We start from the raw sequence: 23,115 nt of genomic DNA on the forward strand, positions 1-23,115 counted from the left end.
CATTAATCACTGTAATTTTGTGAATTTCAGGATCTGTGCTCCCCAAATCACATCACATCTTGACACTAAGGGACCTGGAGGAGACCCGCCGCCCTCGCAGGCTCTCATCAAGAAGCCGCTGCAGTTCCTCTCCCACTGACAGCGACCCATCTGCCCCAATGACCCTTCGCTCTGGAGGCACCATCCACTCCAGATGTGCTCTGTTTGGCTCTCCACCAAGAACCTCAAGCTTTGGACCAGCCTCGCCTCCGCTGTCACGGCAAAACTCAACATCACCAGTGTGGAGCTCCCCGCCCAGATCCAACTCCAGCATTTCTGCAGGGATGTCACCTCGGCAAGGGGTCATCACTCACTCCCCACGAGGGAGACAAAACTTTAAAATCACGGCTCCTGTCTCTGCTGAGGTTCCCCAGGACTTCTTGGCATCGTCTGAGGCTGAAGACGCAGCAGTGGCCACGACTAACGGGATCTCACTGGCGCCTGATAACTTAGAAGAGGAAGTTGCCCACCTGATTTCCCAGGAGCTGCCTTACACTGTGTTTGACACTGACACAGAGGTAGCAGTGGCTTCCATGCTCAATACAAAGCTAGATTTTGATGAATCCCTGCTTACTGAGAACTTAGTACTGCACTGTGTAGCACAAGGCGGCCGAGGTGAGGTGGAAGGAGCAGTGCAGGATGTAGAAATTCAGGAACACAATCGGGAGAATGACTCTGAAGATGAAGACTCGAGCCATTACATTAAGTTTTCAAGGACAGTGGTGTGTGATGCAGCCAGTGGCTCCGAGGCCCCTGATCAGCTCCCTTCCACACAGACGATCTCACAGTTAGATGGAGCAGACAGTGGATCAGAGAGTGATGAAAGTGAAGTGAGCAGTGATGAAAGTGATGACACTGATGTTCACACAGATAATCCTACACCGACTAAACAGCTGTCGATTGCTCTGAAGAGGCTGGAGTCGATCTACACTGGCTCAAAGTCAAACGTCCAACCCGAAACAACTCAGTCAGGGTTCCAGGAAAATTCTGCTCTTCTTGAAACCTGCTATGCACACGATGACCTGTCACTTCAGGAAGAAGAAGTTCCAATGAGATCTCAAAGTGACATTCTTTTACATTCTGACTCTGGCCAGTTTGTCTCTAAGGATGGCTCTGGAGTGCGACCAAGTAACATTCAACAAGTTGATGAGGATGACAGTACCTCATCAGCTTCAGATTCTGTGGAAGGATTTAAAGATGATTTAACTGACCCAGATTACTCACCAGAATTTACAAGTAAAAAATCCCCCCCTATACCACAGATGAAAAAACCTCCCGCATTAAACCTCAAACACATCACAATACATCCTCCTCCACCCAGGCAAACTATAAGTAATGCACCCATTTCCCCCGCTCCTGCCACTTTTTGCATAGCTCCACGCACAGTCACATCCCCCATTGTGATTAATGGCTTAAACACTTTACCTGTGCAGGCTGGTGTCAGACAATGCAAAACGTTTGCCATTCGATTGGACAAACCCAGTCCACAAAGTCAGCAGCAGTTGGTGATTCCAAATCAGGCTGCAGCAACTAACTCCCCTCAGGTTCCTCCCCCTGCCCCTCAAGTTCTGCTGGTCAACCGTCAAGGTCAGATTCTCATCAAAGACCAGAGATCGAACACATACCAGATGCTCAATTCAAATTCTGCGGCTTATCACAAAATAAGCCAGATAGGCAAGATTCTCCACAGCAGTGGCGTTGGGCAGCGACCTACCGCTCGAGTCATCGTTAAGCCTCGATCCAACCCCTCCTCCACAGTCACCCCTGCTGCCAGTAACCACACACCTCCAACTGAGAAAAAAATCATTATCAGAGTGATGCCCTTTAAAAGTGGAGGTACTTCCTCCTCCGCAGCGCCTGCTCGCGTGCCGAGTATTCCAAAACCTATTATCCTAAACACAGAACAAAGCACAGCTCAGGCCATCATTGAGAGAGCCATGGCTTCCCATCGCAACTCGGAAAAGACAACACCCAACATTCTTGGTAAAACTCAAAAGCTAAAGGCCAAATGTCAAATATCATCCCATGTTCAGGACGCAGAGAAATCAGATCAGTCACCTGCCGCACAGTCGGCGTCGCCCAGTGGATTAACGTGTGAACCCAATGTGAAATTGCAACCGACACCTGCCCCATCACACTCGCAGGTGAGAGTCAAGAGAGTGTCATCATCATCTGAAAGACCCTCGAGGAAGAAATCCAAGATGGACTTCTTGGTGGATCCCTCAAGTGAGCTGGAAGCAAGGTATTAAAAAGATTTCTAATTCTTCTCTCAGCATCGTTATAAAGACAGTAACTCAACATTACTAGTATAGTGATACAGTAACTGTATCACTAACGGCATCACAAACTCAACACATTGCCTTTGCGTATCCTCTCTCTATTGGACAGAGAGATGGACAATCTTTGAATTAATAGATAAATGTTTAATATCAGTAGGTACTTCATAACTTCTCTACATAAAGGTGTACCACTTCTTGGCACCCCGAAGTGCTATGTTTGGTCTGGATACTGGAATTTCCCTAAGAGGAGGAATAAAGTTGATGTCTATATTGTCCATCTAACTTCTCTTCGTTGTTATCTAAATGAACACATGATTAAAATCTCAACTAATGTACCGAGCCACTTTTACTCAGCAGATCGAGTGGTGTGAGAATGAAAGCTCCAACCATGAAGGACGTTCTTGATCTAGACGAAGAGAAAGTGCGTGAGCCGTTGAGAATTACCGCTCCTCCCCTTCCCAAAAGTCCAAGGTTAGTTCCTTATTTTGAGCCTTAAGATGGTGCAGGCAAATGTTCACTCACTTCTGTGCCAACTTTCACACATAATATTCATTGCATTTGCACACGGAATGTCCCCATCCAGATCTCGAGTATTCTAGTGGAGCGGATCAGGGCTTTTTTTTTTAACAGATCGGCAATCATCCTGATCAGTAACACAGGTGCCGTTTTTTCCCCTGTCACCTGTGTTTGATGTAATTTGTCATATTTTAATATGGTGCCTCATTTTAAACCGCTTCGGTGAGGCCCTCTCTGCCCTAAGCACTGTAACACACACACACACACATGGACACGGTGGGTGAACATCACTGTAACTCAATTTCCATTTGGATTTTTCTCCATCTGATGAAGGAAAATGATTTTTTTCTATGCAAATGTAAGTCAGGAATATTATTTATTTTAATGACTGTAAGCATTTGTTTTAAAATGGGCTACGATGCATCTTTGGTATCCAGGCAAATGTAAGTGTCAGGACTCTGATTGGCAGATACTAAAAATTAAGGATCAAGATCATAATAATAAAAAAAATAAAAAGTTTAAATACAATTTAAAGAAAATCTTGTAGCATTTTATTTTGTAAAATAAACTATAAAATCGTTTGATAAAAACCGCCAACAGAATTAGTTTGTAATATTTCTTATGTGTCTTCCCTTTCTCTTCAGACCTTCTCCGGTTGGGAGTCCAACTGCACAAAGTGATACACCCGGTACTGAGACTAAAACACACAAGTGGGTCAGCGCTCGCCATGGAGACCTCTCTGAATGGGGTCCTTATTCAGGTGTGTGTCTGAAATATTGAATGTCTATTTATTTAATGCTCCATCGTCCGTGCTACAGCATCTCTTCTTGGTGTCAACAAGAAAAAAGGGTGTAATTAAATCGGTCAACAATTAGTTGTTAAATCTGTCTGTGAAACACAGCCACAGCTATTCAGAGATCGACTGTGTCTTTTTTTTAACCTATTTCTCTAAATACAAGAGAATACAATACTTGACTTGGGTCAAATTCTTAAATTGCTTAGTCAAAGTCGTAGCTGCAGTGGGAATGTACCATTATTTTTGTTTCAATTGCACAGGTTTCAGCTCGGAAGAAGAAGGTCATGCGCCTAAAGCCAGGAAGAAAACCTACATGAACCAGCCTCACCTGCGCTTTGAAATCACCAGTGACGACGGCTTTAGTGTAAAAGCCAACAGCATCGAGGGTAAGAGCTTCTGTTAGAAACAGCACAGTTAACGCCACTTAAACCACTAACTTAAGTACATATTTTAAGAATACATAAACTATTAATAGAATGTTATTCGATGTTATGGTCAGTAAGCGAGGAATACTTTTTAGAGTATACATTTTATTTAGATAAGATGAACCAACCTCGTATATATAAAAAAAAAGTAATTGTAGAGTGTGTGCAGAGCTCCCACACCTTCCTCATATCTCGTCTCCCTCAGTCGCCTGGCGTGCAGTGATCGACGGTGTTCTCGAAGCTCGCGCGGGCTTCCACCTGAAGCATCTGCCCCTGGGCGGGATGACCGGGCCGCGGGTGCTCGGTGTCCTCCACGATGCCGTCATCTTCCTGCTGGAGCAGCTGCAGGGGGCCACACACTGCAAACACCACCGCTTCCGCTTCCACCGCTGCGATGACATCGAGGAGGAGCTTCCACTCAACCCAAGTGGCTGTGCACGAACTGAAATCTACACGAGGTATTCTGTCACTTCTCTTTACTCTTGTCTTTTCTCTTTTAAGGGATCCATTTCTTTTTGTAAAACTGACATGATACAGAAAAATATGTACACAGACTTAAATATAATGCAATGTGTAATGTGTATATATGTCGCATTTAAATGATACATAAAATCGCCATCGACTAGTACATAAAGTCACTAATATAAACTGTACTGGCAGCATGGCAATTAATGATGATAAAAATAATAGGGGAGTAGCAAAAGAATATTAAAACAATTATTTTACCAGCCTCTAGGGGGAGGAAATGGACCTAAAATAAATACAAAGTTTTCACAGAACATCACCAGTAAAGTCCCAGATACTTTTCTTCAAATGCTGTTGTGTGATCTCTCAGTTTCCATTTTGTGTCTGCGATTTGTCATTTTCTTTCCTTCTTCTCTACTTAGGAAAGCAACGTTTGATATGTTCAACTTCCTGGCGTCACAGCACAGAAACCCCCCCGACATAATAGGGCCCTTCGAAGAAGAAGAGGATGAATTCCCACTAAAATCTTCAAGGTGAGAGATTTTTGTTACCCACAGCCCACCACACTGAACATGAGTTTAAAATGTCCTAAAAGGAAGTGACGTGTTTCCACGTTGACACTAATCTCTTGTGACTGTGTGTGACTGTGACAGGCGAGCCACCAGCAGTGAGCTTCCAATGGCCATGAGATTCAGACACCTGGAAAAAACGTCCAAAGAGGCAGTGGGAGTTTACAGGTAATGACAAACAGGAGTGTGCACAAATCAACACAGATGCTCATATAAATGAAACATGAATAAATTAAATCAATACCTCTGTGCATTAATCAGGTCTGAAATTCACGGACGTGGACTTTACTGCAAGAGGAACATTGACGCTGGGGAGATGGTGATCGAGTACGCTGGCACCGTCATTCGCTCCGTCCTGACTGATAAACGGGAGAAATATTACGACGGCAAGGTCAGTGAACATAGTACAAGCTTCTGTTTTTTGTTTTTTTTAAGAACTTATCATCCTCCTCATGACAGTCAGACTCTGTAGATGAATTCCAGCGTGAACAGTTTACCAGTTAATGGCCGCATTCCTGGAAAGTCTTTGTGTGTGAGCTGAACTTTCTGTGAACTTTGCCTTTTATTTCGAGGGGAACTCTGCTCTGAGATACTGAAAAGATTCATGGTGTCAGGAAAACGGTGGATATCTGTAACGAAAGCACGCTTTATATTTGCGAAATTTCTATTTTTTAAATCCAAATTTGTTCATAATGTGCATCCTGATACTGCACATCCATAGGATAAGAGGGATGTCTTAACTTCAGGAACAAGGGCCTGATGTGATCATTTAAAGATTACCAGGGGCCTATGGTCCCTTGGACCCTTTTTTTAACAGTAAAAGTTACTTACAAATGAACAGTTTTATAATAATTTTATTTTCCTTGTCACAATCCAAATTTTGTTTTAAATGGCAATGTAACCAAATCTAAGTCACACAGTAGTGAACAAATGAAAGAATTCTAACTCTCTATCACATCTGGAGTCAGATAACATAATTGGAGGTGAATGGATGTATCTGTCTGTCACAGCTGGGTTGTGAACCCGGGACTCTGGTTTTAAAGCACATGAGCTAATGGAGATGACATGTGACTGGGGTCTAAAGTCAGATAAAGTTGAACTTGAAAATGAATTTCGAAGTTCCTTTACTAGTGAAATTGAAAAACAAACCAATGCTTCTGCAGTCGAGCTGCAGCTTTGAGGAATCGGAAAATTGGCAATAATTCTCTTATCAATGGAGTGCTGTCCATGTCTGTATCACAGTGTTTATTGTATTGTGGGTTTCCATCCACAGTTGGGGGTTTAGTGTAAAATAAAATTGTGTTTATTAGCACATGGAATAGGATCATTAAAAGCATTAATGATAGGGTGAGGAGCTCTGGCATTTGGGAGGGGCTCAGAGTAGATCCACTGCTCCTCCACGTTGAGGGGAGCCAGCTGAGGTGGTTCGGGGCCTCCTGGATGTTTCCCTGGGGAGGTGTTTGAGGCATGTCCTTCTGGGAGGAGAACCCAGGGCCGACCCAGGACACGCTGGAGGGATTATATCTCTCAGCTGGCCTGGAAACGCCTTTGGATTCCCCCCCAGAGGAGTTGGTAAAAGTGTCTAGGGAGAGGGCTGTCTAGGCCTCCTTGCTAAGGCTGCTGCTGATAAGCAGAACAGAACGAAATGGAAACCTTAAACTAAAATATGAGCTCTGCACAAATTGTAGTCAAGCCATTGTTTAAAATGGTGCTGAAATGCTAACTCTTACCTTAACAACTCTCCACCAGGGCATCGGCTGCTACATGTTCCGCATCGACGACTTCGACGTGGTGGACGCGACGATGCAAGGCAACGCCGCGCGCTTCATCAACCACTCGTGCGAACCCAACTGCTACTCCCGCGTCATCAACGTGGACGGCCGCAAGCACATCGTCATCTTCGCCCTGAGGAAGATCTACCGCGGCGAGGAGCTCACCTACGACTACAAGTTCACCATCGAGGACGAAGACAATAAGCTACACTGCAACTGCGGGACGAGACGATGCCGCCGCTTCCTGAATTAGTACAGCATTGTCGCTGTCGTGCACAGACCTGAACTACTGCATCTTTACTCCGCTTATTATATGATCAGACCAGTGACGGTCAGAATCCACATTGGAGCCATATGTCAAAACTTGGGATGAAGATTATTTATATAATTTTTGACTGCTGGAAAGTTGGTCTCTTTTTGCTTGGTTGTTTATTTTTATTCATCTACTGTTTGACCGTATCCATACACCACACTCTTTTACTCTTGGACTGTTCAACATGTCGTTGTCACCAGCCTCTTCTGTAGCTCAGAAGCCAGGAAGTGATGGATACCAGCCACATCCTAAAAATAACCTGAATACAGTTGTTGAGGCTTAAAAGAGGGATCCAGTGCTATGCTGCTGACAGAGTGTCTTTGTAAAGGTCTCAGAAATGAGGGCAGTTAATTTCGTGTGGCACTTTTATGTTGCGAAAGACGCTCTCTGGCAGCACTGGTGTCACGGCAACCGAGAGGAATTTAATTTTAGAACAAATTTGACACAAACTGAAAGCACCTTTTTGTACATTGTAGTGCAGCTACATTTTAACATAACTCTGGATAACAGGGAGTCCTGTAGTTGCTGTAGCTGCTGACCACAGTTCCCCTAAAAGGTAGTTTTAATGGTCACACAAACCTTTTCCACCGTTCACTTCAGTTGAAATGTCTCGTTTTTATTTGTAACAGGCAGAGATGCTGTAATTGTGACTCTTTTATCCTATGATAACCGTCTGTTCTTCTGTTCATTTGTGCCGTTTGTGTGTTTTAAGGTCTACGAGGGAGTTTCAGTGGTGCAGGGTTTATAATGACTATATACTGATCTTGCTCTGCTCAGTCCCTTATATATCTTTTTGTATTTTTGTATATTTGAACAATAAATGTATAGCTGATGGAATTACACGTGTTTGAGATTTTACCTTTCTTTTCTGTAAGTGAAGGTTGACTTAACAACTAAAGCTGGTGCTGAGCAGTGAGGTTTGTGTTATTTGTGATTGCAGTCGTTTTGCACTCTCTCATCCTCTTGTTCTCGTCTCACAGGTTTACTACCTCAAACATGTTTATGAAGCGAGATGCGTTTGAATTACACAAAAGTATCTGGTGGAAAAATGGCTTCCTTGTTTCCCTCATGTGCAGTCTCGTATCGTTACATTATTACAGTGTAAAAACCACCCATTTCAGAGGTGTTTAACATTGACTGACGATTATACCGACAACTATTCCATAAGGAACCCTGTTTTTTGTCACCACCCAGTCAATGGGTGCAGGTGGATCTGAAGCGGAAGGCTGACTGCTGTCGGTGAATGTTTTGTTTTGTAGGGTTGATGATTGAATTTGTCGCGCAGCTTTGTTACTTCGTCGGTTTATAATGGATCCGTGTCTGTATATAGTTGTATAAAGAATTTATAAACCTGTTAAATATTTTTTATCTACGTTTTTTATTTATGTTCAATAAAAGCTGAAATGTTTGCCATTTCCTAGTGTCTTTTTTTTTTCAGTTTGATAGTGTACACTACTGTTCAAAAGTTTGGGTTCACCCATAATTGTAATTTTTTCCATTAAAATTCACACTTTTATTCATCAAAAGAGTTGCAAAATGAATAGAAAATATAGTCAAGACATTGACAAGATTAGAGATAATGATTTTTATTCAAAATAATATTTTTGCCCTTTCGTCAAAGAACCAGCAAAACTGTTTTCAGCTGTGCTAACATCATTGCACAAAGGGTTTTCTAATCATCCAATAGCCTTCTAACGTGATTAGCAAACACAATGTACCATTAGAACACTGGAGAGATGGTTGCTGTAAATGGGCCTCTATACACCTATTCCATTAAAAAACAGACGTTTGCACATTTCTGATTAATTTAATGTTATATTCATTGAAAAAAGTGCTTTTCCTACAAAAATAGACATTTCTAAGTAACACCCAACATTTGAACAGTACTGTATTTGTTAAAAGAATTCAGCTACAACATACACCTTCACCAAGAAAAAGTTAATACATTTTTACACACTGTATTATAATAATAATATACATCACTTATTTCCACCAGATGAATTAATTATGTTCCTGACACTAATCTCATGGATTACAGGCCCTGACCTCCAGGATGGTGATAAATGTAATTTTAACTCCCTCTTTTTTTTCCCCTCTGTGTCAGTGCTGCAGTTGTGGAACTGTCTTATCAGGTTTTATGAAAAAACTGACCAATGACACCTGTGAATGTTAGCTGTTATCAGACATATCCACAGCTGAATTGACCTGCTGTACCTCGCTGTACCAAATATGCACACTGTAGGAAACGTGACATACAGTATTATTTCACATTATAGTCATTTGAAAACACATACATTGCTGTTATAATTGTCAGTTGAATCAGAACTAAAACCAAGGCCCAATAGGTTTTTATCCAAAATTGCTCATTCAACATTACCCACAATGCTGGGTTATTTGTTCAACATTGCTCAAGGTTCTTGTGTTCCTCACTGTCATATGGCTTTTTCCCAGATTCATTTTGCCTTGTGACCTTGACAAAGAGATGAATGGAGCGTCCAGGACAGGTGTATATAAGGAGCTACAGCGTGGTTCTTTCTCTCAGTTCTCACGGTTGTCACCATGAAGGTCCTGATTTTCCTGGCGTTGCTTGGAGCAGCATGTAAGACAATTACTATCTTTCTTTTTTGGTCGCAGAACTTGAAACAGATGGCATTTCTATTTCTATCCATAATGTGCAATTGCAGTTGCCGCAGCTGATGATGAAAAGGTTGTAGGAGGGTATGAGTGTCCCAGGAACTCCGTTCCCTACCAGGTGTCTCTGAACGCTGGATACCACTTCTGCGGCGGATCCCTCATCTCCAGCCAGTGGGTGGTGTCAGCTGCTCACTGCTACAAATCGTAAGTACAGCAATTCACACTCCGCATGACCTTTTGTTCCATACTGGGGAGCAAATCATCCAAAATATGCATTGAGAGACCTCCTCCGGGCATAATTAAGACTTATATCAGCACAAGTCTTGCTAGATACAAAATAGCTCCTATTTTATTCATAATGTAAATCCAAGGAGGGTATGTGGGTGGAAATGTTTGGATGTGTGCAACATAATAATAACTAAAACAAGTAAAGAATGGATATACATTTTGGTGGTGATCAACATAAAGATAGGGTTAGTAGTAGCTAACGTTATATATAGAGGAGTGTACCGACACTGTGTGAAACTGAATGGCCTTGACGTACATATAGTCATACGTATGCACTCTCCTCTGCACTCGCTGTGGTGTATGAACACATCTTAAAGCCCCAGTGTGCAAGTTTTGTCACCAAGCCACTGCTAGAATCACTGAAAGGACAACTCTAGGTCCCAGAGTCTCACTACCTCCCTCGTGTTTCAGAGAACCAGGGTTAATTCCTCAACCTTAAATGAGCGATCTCACCTTTTTAAGCACCTTACACAGTCACTGCTATACTGACAAATACAGAGGGTTGCGTGGTGCTCAATCAGCATTTAGTGAACTCAACTGTCACTTTATGGTGGGAAGTTTTTCAAACTTATTCACACTCCATACCTTCATTTTTCTTTACTTTTCTCACCAGTCGTATCCAGGTTCGTCTCGGCGAGCACAACATTGCCGTGAACGAGGGCACCGAGCAGTGGATCGACGGCGCCAAGATGATCAAGCACCCACAGTACAACAGCTACAACCTGGACAACGACATCATGCTGATCAAACTGAGCCGCCCCGCCGCCCTCAACAACTACGTCAAGACCGTGGCCCTGCCCTCTCGCTGCCCTGTGGCCGATGAGAACTGCATGGTGTCCGGCTGGGGCAACACATCTGCCAACGGCAGTAAGTTACACCTGTAATTTGAGCTTACTACGTAAACAAAGGAGAACGACATCCTTTCTGGTATGTGAAGGCCACCGTAGTTGGGAAGGATGATGTTGGGAAAGGGAAGGATGAGGACCTTTAAAATCTCCAAAATTTAGATCTAACGTTGATTTTCATTATGTCCCATCCTTTCAAACTGCTGTATAATGTTAACTGTTTGCAAATCTCACCTTGACAATGTCAGAACAACACATCTGTCAGGTAGTTAACTCTTACCCTCCTGCTCTCCAGACAACTACCCCGACAGGCTGCAGTGCCTGAGGCAGCCCATCATCGATGACAGGATCTGCAAGAACGCCTACTCCAGCCTGCTCACCGAGAACATGGTTTGCTCCGGGTTCATGAGCGGAGGTGCCAGCAGCTGCCAGGTGAGATGGACACAGGAAACACAGAGGGAGTCAGTCACGTGGTCCACTGCAACACTGCATCACCTTCAAGCACTCAGTGATTCAGTGCTGTGGTACACACACACCATAGAGAGTAGACACACTATTTTTAAGACTATTTCTTAACACATTATGATTGAGAATGTAAGAACAGAAGAGGAAGAAGTCATATCCATTTATTTGGTCTAACCATAAAGTATATGATTAGGAACAATAAATATCAAAATAAAGTAATTGATACTCGTAAAACCATATGTGGATGGTTTTCAGTGTGTTATACTGAAATCTTAAAACAGCACATCATTATATACATGCTTTAAATATACAACTCACAAATACCTGCACTAACACACATTTGAAAACCTAATATCTGTCAATATAGTGATTGTAATCTAACACATTGGTGATATTAGCGCAGTATTGAGTTTGGAAGAGCAATATGATAATATGCAACGTGAGGTGATGAAAAACATGTTGTATTTTTTCTTTTCAACACTAAAGCTGTTGTCAACCATCTCTTAAATATCTCTAAGGTCATACTGGGCAATGTGGAGAATCATTTTACTTCATTACAACTATTCTCTATATACTGCAACAATATTATATGTTGAGAAAGAAGCTTTTATCTGTCCAACACAGAACCTAGTCCTAAATGTGAGGATTAAATTAAAGTGTAACTTGACAATCCCTTACAATCTTGTACACCTGCTGCTGTGATGTCGTGAACATGGTGGTTTTAGACTTCACCAAATAGGTGAAACAGACATTTAACCAGAGACAGCAGCGAAACACAGCTCATCACACTCGCCATGATGCTCAATTGTTCGAATTGTGTTGCTTTGCTTCTGTGTTTCTCATGTTTCCCTCACTATTATTGTGCGTGCTTTGTTAGTAATAAAGCATGTTGTAAACTTTTTAAAGGTGATCTTGGGTTACAACAACAACAAAAGGTGCCTTTTCACCACAGGAACTAATACCAGGAACTTGTGAATTTACTAGGAAATATAAGCATTTCTATCCCAGGAACCAGGAACTCGTGTGTAGATATGTTTTTTTTTGGCCCAAAAAATTCCCTGCTCAGGGACTGGTTGACTGGTAATGCTCTGGCATTTTATTCCAGCTACTCAATCTCTCTCATTAAACCCCCTCACATTAACAATCCAGTAGATATTATTAACAATGAGAAGGATCATTTAAATCCAAGTTCTTCCTTGTTTGTTTGCAGGGAGACTCCGGTGGTCCTCTGGTGTGCAACGGCCAGCTGCAGGGAGTGGTGTCCTGGGGTTATGACTGTGCCATGAGCGGACACCCCAGCGTCTATGCCCGTGTGTGCCGCTACAACAACTGGATCAGCAGTGTTATGAGGAGCAACTAAAGACAACCAGCCATAACGTTCACACATCAGCCGACAGTTTATTTAGAACACCTTGTGTATAATTTTGTCATTCTCACAAACAGATTGTTTGAGCATAACATGCTGTAACCAACACAAAACTGGATGAATTAATAAAATATACATTAGCATCCATTTAAGCTATTTGTTGTTGTTGTTTTTTTTTACATTCTGTTTCATGCAGAGACAACATTAAAATGTTAATGAGCTCATTCAGTTTTTCTGTCTCAAGGCCACTGTTATCTTGACATTCATAATAAATTAATGTACTCACTGTAGTATAGATACATGCTTCTTCGTGAAATGCCTCTTGTACTTGATTAATGTGCGGGGCACCGCAGTGATAAGGGAGCCAAGTGCAGTAAATATGTGTGAGGCATAACTGCATTAACGTTGCTCTGGTGTCTTTGCATTCTCTCCTCAGACGGCGATTTGTAAACTCCGCTGTTTCTTGTTTGCCGCAGCAACCTTTACATGCAGAGAAGAAGACAGAGGACAGCAGGAGGTGGTAGTCATGTAGTTGCATGTGCAGTGCAGCAGTCGTGAAAGTTATTTTGTTAAATACAAAGCACAGTTTCACTTTAATCGTTGTTTTTATGGCAACAACTGACACAGGACACAAGAGGGAGCTACTAATATGTCACACACTGCAGTGGAGTGGACAGAGCAAGAGTCATACTCAAACAGAACTGTATATAGAATTAAAACTATGGTGTAATGTGCTCTGTATTCTTCATATTCTTTTTGTTTTGTTCTTTTTGAGTCACTAAATTAGAGGCATTGCTTACAACAGTCCATGGCTGGAGTGTAATGCTATCACTACTACTTAATCATACTGTGCACTTACCGTCTCAGACTTGCATTCTTTGCTTTTTCTAGACCAGCGTAATAGTAATAATAATAATAATAATATTATAATAATATAAAGTCAGTGCTCATCTTGCACAGAATTATTATATTTGGTCATGTTCTGTAGTTCTGTAGTTATTACAGTAAAAACCCACCTGACCTGCGATCCTGTCCAGATCTCTCTGGCCCTGAGAGGTAAGTCTCCGTCCACTAGAGGCAAAATGTTAAAACAAACATGTATCGCTCATTCAGCTCAGCACATTACAGTCCTACACCCAAAATATAAGTGATTTGGCACCAATGTCATGTAATCTACTTATTTTAAGTCAGTTATTTGTGGATCAGTTGTTAATTGAGCAAAAGAAAACAATGTTGATACTTTGTGAACATAATATTGAAGTATGACTTAAAGGGATACTTCACCGATTTGAATGTGGCTTTGTATTGCTAGAATAGCAGTAGTATTTTTAGAAAATGTGCTTCCCTCCCTCAGTTTTTCACTGAGTTGTAAAAAAAAGTTTTTCATTTTCATTTGCCCTACTGTGATGCAAAACGCATCATTTGACTCACAGTAGGGCACATTTGGATAAGGGAAAACAGTTTTTTTGTACAAGTCAGGGAAAAACTGAGGGAGGGAAGCACATTTTCTAAAAAATACTACTGCTATTCTAGCAATACAAAGCCACATTCAAATCGGTGAAGTATCCCTTTAACATTTGATGGTTGTAGGTTATTTTTTTACAATGGAGAATTGACTCATTTTCATACAATATACTGTATGTGTACACCTCTCTTACCCACTGGGGTCCTTCTCCACCATCTTGAGGCCCTCCAGAGCCTGGAGGACTTTCCTCGCCACATTCCTGGAGCCCACACTGAAGTGGGCGGGGCACACTCCGTTCCTCTGACGCCCGCCGTAGATCTTAATCATGGAGCCGACGCCCACTCCTCCTCGCAGGTACAGGTGACGCGCCGTGGACGCTGGTGAGACGGATATATACAGTATATGGTCTGAAATGATCTGGACTTCTTGGACAAAAAGACATGAAATCAAACATTCCAACTTAATCGAATGTATGAAAATCTTTTGTGGGTCAATATATACTTAGGATGATAACATACAGACCAGCTGTGGGACCATTGTGCACATATGCACTGCACAGCATATACGGTACCAGTTGCAGAAAATCTGATAGGACGGACCAATATTACACAATGTATATGATAATTTACAACACGTAAATGAAATGGGTACCAGAGGGTTATCACCAGATATATCACCATCTGTGCCTGTTCCTCGGGCACAAAGTGAAATATACATGAAGAATAAACTGTAAATATCAAGCTCATATTCTGTGAATTTATTGTCTATAATGTATATTCTACTTTTACCTTTTTAGTGTCTTACTGTTGATATTTTTCTATATTTCACAGGTGTGAAAATGCACGTTTATCATTTTATTACCATTATCTTTACTGTCTTTGCTGCCGTGACATTGTAAATTCCCCCATTGCAGGAATGATAAAAGACTATCTTATCTTATCTCGATGACATTTTTGTTCCTTGGTAAAGGCTAAATCCTAAAGCTATGTTTTAGCTTTTAGTCAGTGTCAAATTATCAAAACAATAATTGCAAGGTAACTGTGAGATAAGTTTGATTATTTATGCCATTTTTTTGTCCCCAATATGTTACATTTTCCCTTCCATGAGCACCAGTGGTTTGAGATGTTGTTTTTAATGTTTTTTAATCACTGTTTCATTTTACTTTGTCTGTTTTGTAATTCTATTAAATTCATCTTTATTTATCAGGGGCAATGCACTGAGATATAAAATGCATCTGATGTACGGCACATAATATTTGATTAAAACATACATATATTTAGGAAAACTTAAGGTCCTATTGCTACATGAGATTTATTTCAACATGGTTATTACCTTTCAAAATGTCAAAAAGATCAAACTGATTCCAGGGTTAATTTTCTGCCGGTTTCTGCAGCGGCTGAGGATGAACATATGAACAGATGAACTGATGAACTGATGAAACACCTCCAGTGACACCAACCTGCTCTGGTGTAAAACCAGTTGTCATCACAAGGAGCCAGCTCCTTGTGCCTGGCAAGCTTTACAGTGTCAACCCATTCTGGGACCTTCAGTTTGCCAGACCTGGAAATAAATCAAATAAATAAACAAATAAAAATATCAGTTAATGTGACAAATCAACTGACTGCATTTCCTCAAACAACATATGCCATGGGGAAATTGTAATTGTAATGCTTGCATTGCTGTTTTCAAGTATCTGTAAATACCTCTATTATTATTATTATAATAAGTATTATTATTATTATTATTATTAATAATATTGTTAAATACAATTTAAGACTGTGAATGGGAATTTAATGAGTCACAATAAGCATGTTTACAGTAAAACATAAACCAGTAAAAATCCATGAAATAAATAACGACAAATATACTGTACGTCCGATGAATGTCCAGCATATTTATTGTGAAACTGGCAAGTACAACTTTAAAGATGTTAATATTACACAGCTATTATAATACTAATATATAATATAATGACACATTTTAATACCAGCCAAGCCCTCATTCCTGCGTTTTATTTGTGAGGACTTCCTTTTTATCAATTCTTATAAATGAAATATAATTTTGTACAGTTTTGAAATTATATTTAGTGTTTAGGGAACATTTAAACATATCCCCACCTTTTGTTCACCAGAGGAAAATCCTCTTGGATTGAATCCATAGTCTTTTGTTTCTTTCAATGTTTTCATTAGAACTATATTTTAGTGTAGTACTTAATTCTACATGAGGAAACCTCAGTGTTTCTTAATTAAGTAAACATTTTAATACCAAACTCATTTCAGATTTTCATTGATGAGGATCTCTTTTGCATTTCCAATGAAAAACTTTTTATAACTTTAATAAGTATTTGGAGCGACCACATGAGAAATTGGCATGTTGTATATATGATGATTCATTAAAAATTGGGGATACCGTTTTTTTCGTGTCCGATACCGATATCATAACCCTGAGTACTATATATCAGTATGATACAGTCATTTTAGACCTTTGAAACTATGAAGCTTTTAAAAACACTTTTGTGCCTTTCATAGCATTTCAAGCTGTTTCAAAGACATAATTCTCCAAATATGTGACAAATATTCTTCTCCCATAAAGAAGAAATAAACAGACCACAACATGACTCAGCTAAAATACTTTCACTGATTTATTTTAATTGACATTTTTACAGTCTGTGCATAGTAAAGAATGTGATATATAGGATTTTTGATTGTATATTTTTATCTGTCCAGTGATTTTGACCAATATCAGACCGATATTAATACTAAGTATAGTGTTGACTCATTCCTATTATAAATATTATATTATTTGTAGTTTTTTTGGTCTAAAATAGTTATCATTACTTTTATATTTGAATATATCAGTTTATGAATGCGGAAACGCATTTTTTTTATTTTTTTTAAATTAGCCTGAGTGATTGACAGGTGGCTCTCATCCTGCACCGCTGCACTTGAGCCTTACTTACTTCTTAAGGAAAGCAGACAAAGCTCTGACAAACTCCTGTTGGTTGACATCTTTCACCGTGACACTTGGCATCTACGGGACAAAATGGAGACGAGGGTGAGCTCAAAGTTTACCGTCAAATGTTGTCAGCGTGGCTTTAGGGGTCAAAAATTCACCGCATCCCGTGCTAACGCTAGCCACCAAGCTAGGAAGGCACCTAGCTAAAGTAACTGATAGCATGCAAGTCGCTTCATGAGCCTCTGAGTTAGCAGCACATGCAGCTCTGCTGCGTCATTTGTTGAGGTTATGACCAGCGTCTTACTTTTCATATACCAGACAAAGCCGACAGTCTAGTGGTCAGGAGTTTAGCCACAGTTTGTCCTGTAGGTAATGCGACAGAGCAGCTGAAAGAATGGTGCTGAGGAGGGAGGGGAGAAGGAGAGAGGGATGAAGAGGAGGATGATGATAAAGCAGCCTGAACTGACCTCAACAGCAGCTGAAAGTGATGCTCGTCCATCCCAGTCCTTCGACACAATTAAAATAAACACCAATTATCTAAAATTCTACATCTCTACTGTAAATAGAACAATATTGTTTTTTGTCCAGGGTCAATGCCGATCTGTAGGAATCAGGACACCTGACAAATAATGCAGATCTTTTTATGGCTGATATGTTTGGCGGGTTTTCTATTTATTATGCCCATCTGTTAAAATGTAATAGTTTAATAATATCAAATTACACAATTGCTTAAATTAAACCCCAATCTCCAGTCTCCTGGAGACTAAACTAACAAAACTCCTTTTTGTATGCACTGTTTTAAGTAAAAATAACAGTTTATCCTCATTATTGGCACTAAATCTACACTATCCAATGTTGACAGTTTTCCCCTCACCATCGACACCTCCTCAGTTTCCCCCTCCCTTCAGGTTAAGAGTCTGGGTGTCCTCTTTTCGACAGCACACTATCATTCCAATCCCACATCAATAATATTACCTGGTCTGCATATTTCCATCAACACAACATTAATCGCCTCTGCCCTTCCCTTACCCCCATACAACTTCAATCCTTGTTCACAGCCTGGTCACCCCCACAATAAACTTTAACTGGTCCAGAATTCAGCCGCCCGCCCCATCCTGCAACAACTCCACTGGCTCCCGGTTAATCTCAGAATTAAATTCAAAATCCTCCTGTATGCTTTCAAGGCCATCCACAACCTTGTCCCTCCATATCTCTCCGACCTCCTCCACATCGCCACTTCCTCCTGCTCCCTCAGATCCTCCTCCTCCTCCATCCACCTCATTGTGCCCTCTGCCTGCCTCAGCACCATGGGGAGCAAAGCTTTCAGCTTCTTTGCTCCCCATCTCTGGAATTCACTCCCACCAGGCATCCTGAACTCTTCCCCTCTTCAAATCCAGACTCAAAACCCACCTGTTCAAAATAAATAAAATGCATTATTATTACCAAAATGGTGTAGAAACTATGCTTTAAATTATGAAACAAGTTATCAATGAAACAGGTCATCAATATGGCTGGGTCAAAATATCAATTTGGTCAATATCGTTGTCCTTCCTCGTGCAATATGATAATCGATACACCAGGGCTAAATATCGATATTTGAATTCAATAATTAAGATGTTCTAAGTAAACAGTCCCTGCCAGTTTCACTCGCCGGGCATCACTACTTGATGTCTCCTCGCGACGGCGCTGCTCAAATGAATGAGGGAAGAAGAGGGAGTTTACAGCGGGATAATGGCGGAGAAAGCTACGTTAAGAGATGCTATATCCATTTTCAATTGATCGACTTTATACACTTTGTTCTGTATGTTGTCAATAAATAGAGAAATCCTGCAATTTCAACTTTTCAGTTTTTTTCCAGTTAACAAATATTGTGATTTATTGTTATATGATTGTCTTGCAGTACATTGATGATCACAAAATCGTTGTATCGCGTATCGTATCGTGAGGTACCCTGTGATTCCCACCAATAGTAGTCAAAAACCTAAACTTACTTTTAAATACTGAGAAAAGAAATGTGTAAACGTACAAGTACACAACTCAGTAATAATTGCTTGATGACGATCAATTGGTCTGCTTCTAATTGTAACCCTCATTTCTGGATGGGTTGCTCTCACTTTGCTCACTGGGCTGCGGGGTTACAGCCTCTTTCACTCAGGTCCACTAATTGGTGCAAAGGAAAGAGAAGAAGAAGCAGGCAGTAATGCAACACTGTGGATGCCATCTGTCAACTATGAAGAAGGAGGTCCACATACTATTACTGACATGGCAGGACATTTCTAACATCTGGCTTTATTTACTCATTTGCACATGCTCAACTCCATCTGTCATCTTCAACAGATCCCCCAGAAACACTGGCAGATAAGAACGAAAAGCAAGAGGAAGGTAAATAAAAACCTAAATATATGTATTTATATTACTACACAGATCTTATTAAGATACTGTGATAATTACTATTACATGCACTATTATAATCATATCAAACAATGACATAACATATTATATAACTCTGCCCTAGAATTGTGTTACACGAAAAATGCAACAGAAATTATAATAATGTATCATCATTGTAACCTAAACATAATATAAATTATAGCATAACTGAGGATACATTATCGTAAGTGTAAGCTACTGGTGTCAAAGTGATGGTTAAACAATTTAAAATCAAATAGAGAGTTCTTAACTGTGATGATGCTGGGTGTGAGTTACTCCCTGTGAATCCCAGCAGAGGGTAGAATTGTGTCATTTTTTTTTTTTTTACATCTCTGGCCTGTTTCTCTGGTTTTTTTTTAATCAGAGCCAGAGATTTTTTCTCGAGAAGTGCTGCTGTCAGCAGGAGAGGAGAAAGCACCTGAGTGAGGACGACACCACCGGTGGAAGTTTAGTTTCCCTTTACCGCTCTGGCATCCAACTGTGCTCAAACCTGACACATTGACCTTGAAACAGACCAGGTGTTAACATCTGTCCTCTAAGTGATCATCCAGATTGTGGTAAGTACAGCTCTGAATGCTCAGTGACCTGGGTGTTGCTCTGTGTATGTGAGGTGGCATGAAGATGGCAGTCACGTCTTGTTTCAGTTACGGACAGAATATAAGCAGTTGAAAGTATAATAAACCTTGGTTTTATTAAGTCTAACACTGGCAATTGGACTTGAATGCATCGTCAGAGTTGATCACAAAACTGACGTTCAAAGGTGGTTATAGGATGCGTATGTCACATTCCTGAGCTACATGAACACAATCTGTCTTCAGAACAAAATGGCAACCACCACCTCAGCTGACACCAGCTGATGTTTTTTACACTGATCGAAGCTCATATGATAATATATTTGTAGATATCCCTGCACTCTTAAAATACAGTCATTTCTTTCTTGAATGGTTAACATTTTATTTAATGTTACAGCAACATGAGTAGAGCTTTGTTAACTGAAGCTTCTCTCGTCTTCTCTCTTTTGTCTCATTTAAAATATGTATTTCAAATACAAAATATTATTTTGTAATTTGTATTTAATTGAGATGATGAAAATTAATTAATTTGAAGCAACATCATAAGAACGCAAAATGTGAAGTGCGGCTGCAGATCAGACAACCAAGGAAGTTGATTGAATACACATTTATCTCAACTATTAATTAGTTTCAATCTTGACAAGTTCAGTGCACGTTAGTTGTTAGGTGTTCTTTGTAGAAGCGAGGTTATTTAACCCGTGAATGTTAGCCGCTACCTCTCACTGTTAACTTGACGTTAGCTCGTCTCTTTTAGTTTGATTTTTGTCAGCTGTATACAACATAAGAGTCATGTTTCAAAGTTGTTAATGCGATGACACTGCATGGTGCCATTTTGTATCATGCAGAGGAGTTTTGTACCTCAATGTCAGTCATTACTGTGTGCTGCAGCAGCACAACCCCATATTCCACTACTCTCCGTACTTCTGCCTCATATCATGGGCTATTTAAGCAACTTTTTTGTTACAAATGTCCCCAAATAAGGTTGTGCTATTGGCTGTATCGACACAGCATTTACAGTAGACTATGTGCATCCGGCAGACCTTTTTGTTTAGTCAAAGTCAGGGAGTACTTCTGGTATTTTGAAAATACAAAAATACTGTATTTTATTTCGATATGTGGCATGAAATTGTTCTAATGAGATGATTTTGTCAGCCCTTTATCTGCCAAGGTAACTACCATCCTTGGTAGACTACCATCCAGTGTGTAATGACAGTCAATATACAGTGCTACAAATGTATTGGACCACCACCGAAATCCATAGGTACCCTAAATTAACAGCATTGGTAATTATCAAAATATATTTTTTTATGTTTCTGGAATGGATAATACACTTCTTAATGCTAAATTATTATATTATTATTATTGTTAATCATGAATTTTCAAGTGCATTATTATTTCTTGATTGAGACGTCAAATTATACTTATTAACTTGCATTCCTGAAAGATATTTATGTTTTCTCATGTTTATGACAGGTGGTCTAATACATGTGTTAAACACTCTATGTCATTTAAATAATATCTCTCAATTCTGTTGCAAATGCAGTTTGTGCAAAGAGAAAGTTTCCTTCCACCTTTCTCCTTTCACTTCCTAATTTTCTTCATATTTATATTCATATTGATAAACACCAATTATTACAGATGTTTAAAACTTAATTCATTGCATAATTTACTGTACTCAAGCTGTGAACTGCATATAAATACAATATAATTGTACATGTGGTTTTGTAGGAAATGTTCCCTTTTAAAGACACTTACAGATGAAACAATTACCTGACACTGAGCAGGTAAAATATACTTGAACTTCAACTAATTGTTATTTTTTACTCTTACTAAATATTTACTTGGTTTTTATTTTTTAAATAAATTAATAATAAATAAATTAAAATATGACATATATTGGGAATTGCCAGGTACAAGTTATCAGACTTGTGATCTGAAACAGAAAACTATGTCTTCAATTGTGAATTTTCTCTCCAAAATCAAACCAGTTATTTATTTATTGATCAATTTGATTTTTTGTTTTGCAGGTCAGAACTACAACGATTCAAAAATAATCAATAATTTTACTACATTTGATGATTGTTGGTTTTAAGTTTTGAGAACTCACTGCTTATCTTAGCCTCACATGTTCACGTTTAATAGACGGAACAAGAGTTATAACTTATTATGAACAACAGTTATTATCATAATGTATTTAACATTTTAAAACTCCGTTCATCTGCAAACAATCTGATCCTGTGTGTGTGTGTGTGGGTGTGTGTGTGTGTGTGTGTGTGTGTGTGTGTGTGTGTGTGTGTGTGTGTGTGTGTGTGTGTGTGTGTGTGTGACTACGTGTGTGTGACTACGTGTGTGTGACTACATGCATGTACTGAAGTTTGGACTTACTCTCACAGGAGGATGTGTTTAGAGTCTGTCAACATGTTGAAGATTTGTCACTTAAAAAGCAAAATCATAATCTGGGTGAAGATGTCTGGTTTTGACTCTGATAACTTGTGATAAGACTTTTTGTTATTTGTGACGTTTTCTTTTTAACTTAACGATTGACTGACACATCATTATTATTGTATTGTATTATTGCATGTAAAAACAAGGTAAATGAATGTGTTTACAAGTGTGAAGGCACATTCATATGTATGCGCATACACACACACACACAGAGCAGCCCTACGCTTTCTGTGTGTCAGTCGACTAGGCTTCTTCCCCTCCCCCCTCAACATCTCTCTCCCCTTTTTTGTCCCCCTCACCCTCTCCTTTTCCCTCCCACTTGCTCTCTCCTGCCTGCTAGCACTATTTCAAGCCTCGGCCTCAGAGAGATCGAGGGAGGGAGAGAGAGAGAGCGAGAGAGAGAGCGGGGAGGGGAGGGGAAAGCAGACAGGATTTAGAGTTCAAGTGCACGTGCAGAAAAAAGGCTGAATAGAGGA

General features: G+C 40.0%; 3 protein-coding genes across 3 annotated transcripts in view; 2 read left to right on the top strand and 1 right to left on the bottom strand.

Annotated features, from left to right (window-relative positions):
• The window catches only part of kmt2ba (lysine (K)-specific methyltransferase 2Ba), a gene marked incomplete at its 5' end in the record, with an annotated part of 28,415 nt that extends 19,939 nt beyond the window's left edge, over positions 1-8,476 (top strand). Inside the window, 9 exons of the mRNA XM_083899392.1 lie at positions 31-2,281; positions 2,673-2,789; positions 3,479-3,594; positions 3,891-4,016; positions 4,261-4,513; positions 4,943-5,053; positions 5,174-5,257; positions 5,351-5,480; positions 6,839-8,476. Coding sequence (XP_083755518.1) covers positions 31-2,281; positions 2,673-2,789; positions 3,479-3,594; positions 3,891-4,016; positions 4,261-4,513; positions 4,943-5,053; positions 5,174-5,257; positions 5,351-5,480; positions 6,839-7,114 — 3,464 coding nt within the window. The 3' untranslated portion in view covers positions 7,115-8,476. The remainder of the gene's footprint in view (positions 1-30; positions 2,282-2,672; positions 2,790-3,478; positions 3,595-3,890; positions 4,017-4,260; positions 4,514-4,942; positions 5,054-5,173; positions 5,258-5,350; positions 5,481-6,838) is intronic.
• A 1,257-nt stretch (positions 8,477-9,733) lies between these two features.
• LOC310935415 (trypsin-like) lies at positions 9,734-12,766 on the top strand (the record flags this gene model as incomplete). Its single annotated transcript, XM_083899309.1, has 5 exons — positions 9,734-9,773; positions 9,859-10,012; positions 10,710-10,963; positions 11,237-11,373; positions 12,617-12,766. The coding sequence occupies 5 exons, from the start codon at positions 9,734-9,736 to the stop codon at positions 12,764-12,766; spliced, it is 735 nt and encodes a 244-aa protein (XP_083755435.1).
• Positions 12,767-13,204: 438 nt separating this feature from the next.
• LOC310935545 (small ribosomal subunit protein eS19) lies at positions 13,205-17,267 on the bottom strand (the record flags this gene model as incomplete). Its single annotated transcript, XM_083899474.1, has 5 exons — positions 13,205-13,252; positions 13,789-13,843; positions 14,431-14,614; positions 15,697-15,797; positions 17,197-17,267. 5 exons carry the CDS (start codon positions 17,265-17,267, stop codon positions 13,205-13,207), a joined length of 459 nt encoding a protein of 152 aa, XP_083755600.1.
• Positions 17,268-23,115: the final 5,848 nt, after the last annotated feature.

The sequence above is a fragment of the Microchirus variegatus genome (genome assembly GCF_963457635.1).
Source record: "Microchirus variegatus genome assembly, chromosome: 13".
Taxonomy (NCBI): domain Eukaryota; kingdom Metazoa; phylum Chordata; class Actinopteri; order Pleuronectiformes; family Soleidae; genus Microchirus; species Microchirus variegatus.